Source organism: Schistocerca americana, chromosome 3 (assembly GCF_021461395.2).
Source record: "Schistocerca americana isolate TAMUIC-IGC-003095 chromosome 3, iqSchAmer2.1, whole genome shotgun sequence".
In the NCBI taxonomy this organism is placed as follows: Eukaryota; Metazoa; Arthropoda; class Insecta; order Orthoptera; family Acrididae; genus Schistocerca; species Schistocerca americana.
In genome coordinates, this window is record NC_060121.1 from 950648542 (window position 1) to 950659437 (window position 10896).

Sequence of the window (10896 nt, forward strand, 5' to 3'; positions counted from 1 at the left end):
CGTGCTCAAAACTTTGGTACACAGGGCTCGCACTCCTGCTGACAACGAAAGTAGCAACCAAGAATATCTGAGTGCGGTTTACCGGAAGAGTGGCTACAAGGAGTAGCAAATTCGGAGAGCCCTACGTGCTGTTCCTTCCGTACAATTGACGGAACCCGAAGAGGATTCTCAGGAGGACGTGGTCATTGGATTTATTCCTTTTTGTCGCGCGTTATCCGGGAAGGTAGGATGAATTCTTCGGAAGCACCAAGTGAATACGCTCTCCCCCCCCCCCCCTCCCGCCCCCCTCTCCCCAGTGTAGTGTGGAAGACGACCTTGGACTACGGAAATCTGGGGTTTATCAGATACCCTGCCAATATCGTAAGACAGACATAGGTCAAGAAGGTGCGTACTGTCAAAAATTGTTACTGAGAACGCCAACGGAACATCATACTGCAGCGGGCTAACAAGTCGACAGCCGCAGAAAATTGCCTGGCGGAGTAACATGGAATGTGTTATGACCACACCAAGGTTATGACACAGACGTCCAATTTCTGGGACTGCGCCATTAAGCGGGTAGAACGTCAAACGGGTCGACTTGGAGCAGGAGAGGCGCGACAGGACATTTTAATTTCCACTGTCTGTACTTTTACAAATAAATTCATAAAACTTTGTCAGAATCACCAGGAAGGATTCAGGATTCACCCTCATTGCAGTGGAAGTTTTAAAACATAACAATAAATTTTTTTTGCGTGTGAAATTTCATCATTTTTTCACTTACTAATGGCTGCATTTGTTGCTATAGGTATTTCTTCATAAGTTAGAGAGATTCTTCGATGAATTTTGCACAGAATAGATACCATACTTACAGGTACATGAAACTCTAGAATTTATTTATTTTATACAAAAACGAATGAGCTGTTGTATTTTAAACTTCATGTTTAGAAAAAACACAAATTTTGTAGTTAATTTTTACCATAGTTTTTAATAGATTTGGAAAATTCTAGAGTTTCATACACCTTTACGTATGGTCTGTGTGCTGTAGAAAATTCATCGAAGAATCTCTCTTATTTATGAAGAAAAGTGTACCTATAGCAACAAATGCTGCCATTAGTAAGTGAAAAAATGATGAAATTTCACACGTAAAAAAAAATTATTTCGTTATGTTTTACAACTTCCACTGCTAGGAGTGTGAATTTTGAATCCTTCCTGGTCATGCTGACAAAGTTTTATAAATTTATTTGTAAAAGCATAGACAGTGGAAATTGAAATGTCGTGTGGTGCCTCTCCTGCTCCAAGTCGGCCCGTTTGACGTCTTACCCCCCTTAAGGAATCTATTGAGATTCGAATAAGAGAACCACTAACAAATCGTGATAACGGGTACATCCTCAGTAAGGCATGGGACCGCGCTATGAGAATGGTAGAGGAGAGAAATGAGAGATCAGACATGGAACTGACTTCGGGGGCAGGTGGAGGAGCAGCGGAGGTACCGCCAGCACGCGCACCTGGGGCGCGAACCTTTGACGGAACGCTGTTTCAGCAGCAGGAAGAGAGTTAGAGATGCTGGGCGCGGACGGCCGATGGAGCGGCCGATCAGAGGGAGTGGTAGAAATGATACAAGCGTGGCGGCGGTCCCTCATCTGTCAGTTCATCATCACAGCTGATGGTGGTAACGTGATCGTTGGTCGAAATACTGCGCTCATTGGACACTGACATCTGACAATTCACCCGTGATCTATTTCGACCAGTAATTATGTAATGAACAACATTTTTTGCTATAATATCAGTAATGAATAAACTTTGAATTCGAAGTCGTCAATTGTACTAGAGAAGTGTCGTTAATTTCTCTTTCGTAAAATCATACACTGATGACTCAAATCATTATAAGTACTGACGACCGTGAAACTGCCACCTGATGGGATTGCGCCCACCTGACACTGTATACAAGCCGAACAGACATTAATGGGGAACCAGTCTAATGACGGTGGCGAATCGATTGGCATAAGCGATTTTGACAACGGGCGGATTGTTATGTGGACCTGGGAACGAGTATCTCGGAATCGGTGAAGCTGGTCTGATGTAAGCGTGTATCGTCGTGAGTGTGGTCTCGTACCAAGGTCGCTTTACCACACCACAGCTGGCTATGCGAGTCGATACCACAGACATTAGCGAGGGCCCGCTGTGATTCAGTGTCCTTTGGGGGGCGCTCCCTGAAGACCACGCCTCCCCTCTCAACACAGCAGCGCCCTCACACCGAGGTCGATATAGTGGCGAGCTAGTGAGAGCTCTCCCAGTTCGACGTCTTAGCGTTACCAGTCAACAACATAGAAGAGGACAGTGTTCGAGAAGTTTCAGATGGATAAATTCTTTTGTCTAGGTTGAACACTGTGCTTCAAGAGAACAGTTTGTTAATTAGGGCATCCAGTACTCCTGTGGCAAAGAAGTGTGTCAAAGTTAAGTAAACCTTTTATTCATTTATGCAATAAAGTGAACTAATATACACTGAAGCGCCAAAGAAACTATTATAGGCATCCGTATTCAAATACAGAGATATGTAAACAGGCAGAATACGGCTCTGTGGTCGGCAACGCCTATATAAGACAACATGTGTCTGGCGCAGTTGTTAGATCGGTTACTGCTGCGACAATGGCAGTGAGTTTGAACGCGGTGTTATAGTCGGCTCACTAGCGATAGGACACAGCATCTCCGAGGTAGCAATGAAGTGGGGATTTTCCCGTAAGAGGATTTCACGAGTGTAGCGTGAATATCAGGAATCTGATGAAACATTAAATCTCCGACATCGCTGCGGCCGGAAAAAAATCCTGCAAGAACGGGACCAGCGACGAGTGAAGAGAATCGTCCAACGTGACAGAAGTGCAACTCTTCTGCAGATTGAAGCAGATTTCAAAGCTGGGCAATCAACAAGTGTCAGAGTGCGAACAATTTAATGAAACATCATCGATATGGGCTTTCCGACCCGAAGGCCCTGTCGTGTACCCTGATGACTGCACAACATAAAGCTTTACGCTTTGCTTGGGCCTGTCAACACCGACATGGGACTGTTGATGAGTGGAAACATGTTGCCTGGTCGGACGAGTCTCGTTTCAAATTGTATCGAATGGATGGACGTGTACGGGTATTAAGACAACCTCATGAATCCATGGACCCTACATGTCAGCAGGGGAGTGCTGAAGCTGGTGGAGACTCTGTATTGTTGTGGGACGTGTGCAGTTGGAGTGATATGTGGCCGCTGAAACGATCAGATACGACTCTCACAGGTGACACGTACGTAAGCATCCTATCTGATCACCTGCATCAATTAATGTCGATTGCGCATATCGACAGACTTGGGCAATTCCCGCAGGACAATGCGACACCTCACACGTCCAGAATTGCTGCAGAGTGGCTCCAGGAACACTCTTCTATGTTTAAACATTCCCACTGACCACCGAACTCCCCAGACATGAACAATATTGAGCATATCTGAGATGCATTGCAACGTTCTGTTCAGAAGAGATCTTCACCCCCTCGTACTCTTCTTCCGGTTTTGTGGGCAGCCCTGCAGGATTCATTGTGTCATTCCTCTTCAGCAGTACTTCAGACATTAGTCGAGTCGAGTCCGTGCCATGTCATATTGGTCCACTTCTGCGTGCTCACGGGGGACCCTATATGACATTAGGCAGGTGTACCACTTTCTTTCGCTCTTCAGTATATATATATATATATATATATATATATATATATATATCCACTCGATACAATTTGAAACGAGACTCGTCAGACGAGGCAACATGTTTCCACTCATCAAGAGTCCCATGTCGGTGTTGACAGGCCCAAGCAAAGCGTAAAGCTTTATGTTGTGCAGTCATCAGGGTACACGACAGGTCCTTCGGGTCGGAAAGCCCATATATATATATATATATATATATATATATATATATATATATATATATACCGGGTGATCAAAAAGTCAGTATAAATTTGAAAACTGAATAAATCACGGAATAATGTAGAGAGAGGTACAAATTGACACACATGCTTGGAATGACATGGGGTTTTATTAGAACCAAAAAATACAAACGTTCAAAAAATGTCCGACAGATGGCGCTTCATCTTATCAGAATAGGAATAATTAGCATAACAAAGTAAGACAAAGCAAAGATGATGTTCTTTACAGGAAATGCTCAATATGTCCACCATCATTCCTCAACAATAGCTGTAGTCGAGGAATAATGTTGTGAACAGCACTGTAAAGCATGTCCGGAGTTATGGTGAGGCATTGGCGTCGGATGTTGTCTTTCAGCATCCCTAGAGATCACGATACACTTGCAACTTCAGGTAACCCCAAAGCCAATAATCGCACGGACTGAGGTCTGGGGACCTGGGAGGCCAAGCATGACGAAAGTGGCGGCTGAGCACACGATCATCACCAAACGACGCGCGCAAGAGATCTTTCACGCGTCTAGCAATATGGGGTGTTTTTTTTTTATTCTAATAAAACCCCATGTCATTCCAAATATGTCAATTTTTACCTCTCTATCTACATTATTCCGTGGTTTATTAAGATTTCAAATTCATACTGAGTTTTTAATCACCCGCTATATATATATTGTTCTGGGAGAAAGCGTACCATCCTAGAGCACGCCTTCTCCCAGAACAATCAGACTCCATAGTTGTGGCTTGACGAAAGAAGTTTCACGTGATCACAACAGTGAGCATCTATAGAAAGTGGTTGAAGGAGGGTGAAACCACCGGATGTCCAAGTGTCATCACAGACCATGAAGGCTGGAAGTTTATACAGCAGAAAGGGGGCAACCTGTGCCAGACCTAAAGTACAGTGCTGATGGACGTATTTGAACACAGAGTTGTTGAACTTGGTACTACACAGCAAATGACTTCTACATGTTTCCATACTGACACAACGACATCATCAGTTACCATTGCAGTGGGCGCAAAATCATCGAAACCGGACCTTCACCTCTTCTGGTAAATCACGTGTTTTGCTGTATCAGATCGACGGTCGTGTCTGGATAGGTCGTCATCCAGGCGAATGACTGTTCGAAACACGAACCGTTGAGCGGATGCTGGCCGTTAGTGCCAGTATTATGCTATGGAAGACATTAATCTGGGCTTCCGTGGGACATGTGGGGTATAATCACAGGCACCGTAGTGCTATTACTACGTGAGCACTGATGCATCGCTTCGTGCTTGATTGCCCTCCCTGACGGTGATGGCATATTTCAGGAATATAACTGTCCCTGTTACTAGGCCAGAACCTTACTACAGTAGTTTGACGTTGTAGATGTTTTGAACACCAAATTCGCTTGAACTGAACTCAGTAGGACACATCTGGGACGGTATCGGACGCCATTTCCGCGTCCGTAACTCACCTCTGTCTGCTGTATGGGAGTTAAGACGGGCTGTGTGTAGACTCTGGTGTCATATACCTCCGCAAAACTATGAAGGACTCGTCGAATCTGTGCCACACAGAATGGCTGCTGCATTTTGTTCCAAAGGTGGAAAACATACTACTAAGCAGGTGGACTTAATGTATTGGTTTATCACTGGAAGTAGACTTATTGTTCACCTAACATTCGGGAATGGAGCTAGGCTTTTTGGGGTCTATATTTCGTATAAGTCGTGGGCCTGCTGTGTCCCCCGAAGTTGCGGCGTGTCATAGGCCGGTCACACAACTGTCACCGTGCAGGATCGCTGTACAGAGCATAAGCGTCTCACATGCTTACAGCAGTCGAGCAATTCTGCGATTACGGAACACTGTCTTGGCGCCGATCGTCCTATTGAACGTAACAGATTCTGGCGTGGTCATCCAGTTACTGCGCTAGTGTCCTCAAGTGAAATTATCTTCTTCTTCTTCTTGCGTTACGGCCTCTTTAGGACCACGGGTATCACGGAGCCCCTTCGTGGACTGCATTTTCCTCTTTTCCCAGAACCTCTTCATTCTTTCTCTTCTTCTTTCCCGCCCTTCTTCCGAGATCTTCAGAGTCCTTTTCTCCTGTCGGCTCCACTGCTCCACTGGTGACACCCTACTCTTTTCCTGTATTCTTCTGTCGTCGATCTCCGGCATATTGGTCGGTGTATATTTGTTCCTCCAATTTTCCTTTCCTTCGACCTTGATCCTCAATTCCGACCAGTCCTTGCGAACAACCCACTTGGCTCCTGTATTTTCCCTTGTCCTCCCTGTTGTTTCCCATACTCTCTTCGTCAATCTATCCATACGCATCCTAACTACATGTGCAGCAAACCTTGCCCTTTTGAGTCTGATTTCCCCGGATATTGTTCTCATGTTCCGGTACAATTCTTCCCTAGGTCTTCGCATCCACCTCTCTCCACCTCTTTTTGGACCTAGTATTTTTCTCAGTATTTTTCTGTCTTGTTTCTCTGGTTGTTCTGCCCCATTTCTTCCTAGTGTCATCGTCTCAGCAGCATATAATACTGCATTGCACACCGTTGCCTTGTAGTGGCTTATCTTTGCCTCTGTGGATATATTCTTTTTATTGTATATCTCGCTCGTTATTCAGAAGGCTGACCTCATCTTCTTTATCCTCTCTGTTATTCCCTCCTTGGTCCTGTTCCTTCCTGTTATAAATTCTCCCAGGTATTTAAGTTTGTCTACCATTTGCACAGTGCCTTCCGGTGTTTCCCAGTCTGCAATGGTATTTAATGTCTTTGTCTCGTTATAGGCGATCCTCAGTCCCATCTTTCTGGCTACCTTACTAAAGTTGTCGAGTTGTGTCTTTGAGTCTTCTTCCGTCTCACTTACTACCTATTGATATGTCGTCTGCAAAGGCTAGGCAGTCCACTTAAGCCCTGTTGTCCTTTTTGTCCCCCACACGGGTCTTTGGTATTCCCATTTCCTCGTTTATTGATCTCTACTGCCTGATCACTTCGTCCAGTGCTATATTGAACAACAATGGTGACAATCCATCTGCTTCCAGAATGAGATTTTCACTCTGCAGCGGAGTGTGCGCTGATATGAAACTTCCTGGCAGATTAAAACTGTGTGCCGGACCGAGACTCGAACTCGGGAGCCGAGTTCGAGTCTCAGTCCGGCACACAGTTTTAATCTGCCAGGAAGTTTCAATCCATCTGCTTGTTTAACACCAGTCTTGATCTCAAATTCTTCTGACAGTGCTCCTCCTACTCTCACCCTTGCTTTTGTGTCTGTCAGAATTTCTTTTATGAGTTCTTGTGTAGTTCCATCAAGTCCTCTGTTCTTCAGGATCGTAACAAGAGTCATATGCCTTTGTGAAGTCCACGAAGGTTATTACTGTCTTTTTGTTTTTTAAGGGCCTATGTTTTATCAGTTGCTTCAGGATAAATATCTGTTCTATACAACCCCTTCCCTTCCTGAATCCCACTTGGTAGTCGCCAACTGTACTTTGTACCTTTTCTTCTACTCTCTTGAGCAATAGTTTTGACTGCACCTTGAATCCGACCTCTAGTAGCGATATTCCTCTGTAGTTGTTTGCTTGGAATGATGCTATCTCTTTCTTCCCCGCTGTCAGACTGACAGACTAAGTGCTACTTGCTCATCCGTTATTTGTTAATCTCTCACTTTCGATATAATCTGGCTTTGGTTTTCTTTGGTTGCGGTCTTGCTTGTTGTTTACAGTGTTTTTTGTACTCTGCATACGCCGTCTTTTGTTTCCTGGTTGTAGTCCCGCCAATTAAGGGTTTAACTTACCATGCCCTATGATGTCTCGTTTCATTTGTGTGAAATTAAGGGGCGTTCACCTGTCGAAACAGCGACTTTTGTCGCGGAAGTTACCCGGCTGCATTCCCGTAACTTTATTGAACATTCGACAAGCCGGGAGAAGCCCAAGTTCAACTGTACAGATGCCTGACATTACAATCAGAATTAATGCCTTCGACTGTGCTGTAACTACATGTACCAGCTAGTGACAAGGACAGAAAATTACCATTGTTGACAGTAGATACATATGTTTAATTGAACACTACTATTGGAGAATGCAATTTTTTAGTGCTTCGGTAGTAAAATTTCGAAACTTATGAACGTTTTTCGAAAGTCATGAATGTTTTTTTAAAATCTTAATCATGGCTGCGAAACAGCAGCTGTGTAAATCTAAAGGAGTTGATAAAATCAGCCAGCCAGTTGCAAAAGGAAGGTTTAATAGCGTTTGACCTAGGTTTCGATATTTATAAAAATATCTTCTACAGAAGGAGTGGGCTGTGTTACACCACATGATGATACATTAGATTTGTTTTGCAATTGGCTGGCAGATTTTTTCAACCTCTTCAGAACGATCGCAGAAGTTACATGCAGAAAAGTATCTTTTATCGGCAAACCATTACTTAGCTGCGAATACATAGAACCTCTTAGTTCATCCAGTAAACAATTCTGTGGTTTGTGGCTAAGGAATTTCTTCGTAATACCCTTTCTTCCAGGAGTGCTTTTTCCACCCGATTGAAGAAGAGTTTCTGTGTATTTTGGAAGGTAGAACTCACGCACTGGCATACGTGCAGCTGTGGAGACGGGCTTTGAATCTTGCCTGGATAGCTAAGTCGATAAAAGTATCATTCGTGACAGTCAATGTCCCGTCTTAGAGTCGTGGTTCATGTACACACAGGAAGTTTCGAAAAAGTGCTCACTTCACTGAACAATGAAAGATTCGTTATGAAAATCAAACATCTTCGCGTGAGACATTGTTTACACGATGGGTTTTTTACGGAGGGCCGCGAATCATATCCTCCTGTGAACTTGAAAGTACCTCGTACAAGTAAAATATCTTCAAGGTAGTTACGCTAGCCCTTGCACTACGTCATTGCGCTAATGATTGGACTGCACTGACTCAATGGAGATGGAGATACTGTGTATTAAAGAAGTTTGCGGTAGAAATTTTATAGTTAAACTGATTTTTTTTGTTAATTGAAACATGAGTTTTTATGAGCAAGCAATGTTTATTCTTGGCATCACGTATTTTTCTCACCTCATATGAAGTGTGCCTGCAATACCATATAGCACGAAAGGCAAGTTCCAACTGCTTCGACCTGTTGAGATATATTAGCTCTGATACGGAACGATGTTTGCTGATTGGTGAGGAAGTTTAGAACTTACAAGCAGTGAAGTAAATAGAGGGCAATAGAGTCGACAGTGAATGTTACGATAGTAAGATACCTAACGCACAGTATTTTTCAAAAATGTTTCTATGCCAAATATTGCAGCAAAGCGAATTCTGAGACAGCCACCAAAAGGCACCGGTAGCTGTCTGTTGTAAGTACCACTCACGTCATGGCCAACGTCACACCGTCTGTTTGGTGTATTTACCAGGTCGCGCTGCTGAATACATATGGCCTGAATGTGATTGTACTACTTTTTATTTTGTTTCTGTTTGAATTTTAATATACAGGAATTTTCATTACTTCCCTGTACTGTATCGGTGAGTGTACATACGTGGAGTTGACAGAACAACTGTGAATGTTAGCTTTGCATTGCAATATAAGGCAAGGGGAGTGGATGAGGATGTTAGAACAGGGCCAGTAATTGCAGAGCTATCATAATTGCGGGAGAGGCAGAGACAAAGGATGTAATATTGCAGATGCGCTCACACTCCATTTGATCCAGAGATCAAACGAATGTCGAGAAATGACTTCTTCCTTTCGACCTCATTCCTCGTCGGCACCAGGGCGTCTGCTGGTCTTCGGCCTATGGTCAGGGGTACGCCGCTCCTGATTACACCAGATCAGTGTAGTTGTTTCAAGCTCATATTAAAATGTCGTCATCAGGAAACGCAAAGCTGACATCCTGCAGTGTACAGAGGACCGAGCGGACAAAGCCCTGCGCATGGGATAGCTGTTGGGAACCTGTGAAGCTTCAACGACGCTAGTAAAGCATTTTTAGAGGTCAAGCTTACATTCTCAATCTTTAGAAGTCGTAGTTATTCCGCACAAGCGTCGGCTGTCACGCTTCCAGGTGCGTGTTGGACTCTAGCTGACGTGTGTCCATTCTGATGGAATGTTATGTATCTATTGTGCCATATTTGATCTTGAGTCTTCCAAAGCTCTCTTAAATTCTGATTCTAATACCGTATCTCCTATCTCTTCTAAATCGGCTCCTGTTTCATCACCTATCACATCAGATAAATCCTCCCCGTTCAATGTACTCTTGCTGCGCATTCGCTCTCTCCTCTGCGTTTAACAGTGGAATTTCCGTTGCACTCTTAATGTCACCATCTGTCCTTTTAACGTTATTTTGACTGTACTATGTGCTAAATCGGTCCTTCCGACAATCACTTTTTTTTTACATTTTTCACATTTTTCTTGCAGCCATTCCGCCTTAGCTTCCCCGCACTTCCTATTTATCTCATTCCTCAGCGACTTGTACTTCTGTATTCCTGAATTTCCCCGAACATTTTTGTACTTCCTTCTTTCATCGATCAGCTGAGGCATTTCCTCTGTTACCCACGGTTTCTTTGTAGTTACTTCTTTGTACCTATGTTTTTCTTTCCACTTTCTGTGATTTCTCTTTCTAGAGATGTCCATTTCTCTTCAACTGTACTGCCCACTGAGTTATTCATCTTTGCTGTATCTACAGCCTTGGAGAACTTCAGGCGTATTTCGACATTCCTTGTTGCTGTGGTCTTCAGTCCTGAGACTGGTTTGATGCAGCTCTCCATGCTACTCTATCCTGTGCAAGCTTCTTCATCTCCCAGTACCTACTGCAACCTACATCCTTCTGAATTTGCTTGGTGTATTCATCTCGTGGTCTCCCTCTACGATTTTTACCCTCCACGCTGCCCTCCAATACTCAATTGGTGATCCATTGATGCCTCAGAACATGTCCTACCAACCGATCCCTTCTTCTAGTCAATTTGTGCCACAAACTTCTCTTCTCCCCAATCCTATTCAACACCTCCTCATTAGTTATGTGATCTACCC

The 10896-nt window shown here is 43.9% G+C and overlaps 1 protein-coding gene and 1 non-coding gene across 2 annotated transcripts in view; one reads left to right on the plus strand and one right to left on the minus strand.

Moving 5' to 3' along the window:
* LOC124606574 (neural-cadherin-like) overlaps positions 1–7631 on the minus strand; it is a 189692-nt gene extending 182061 nt beyond the window's left edge. The window contains exon 1 of the mRNA XM_047138559.1: positions 7556–7631. Within this exon, the coding sequence (XP_046994515.1) occupies positions 7556–7631 (76 nt within the window). The remainder of the gene's footprint in view (positions 1–7555) is intronic.
* LOC124608750 lies at positions 6980–7121 on the plus strand. Its single transcript, XR_006979335.1, has one exon. It is a non-coding gene; the product is annotated as a small nucleolar RNA snR44 (small nucleolar RNA).
* Positions 7632–10896: the final 3265 nt, after the last annotated feature.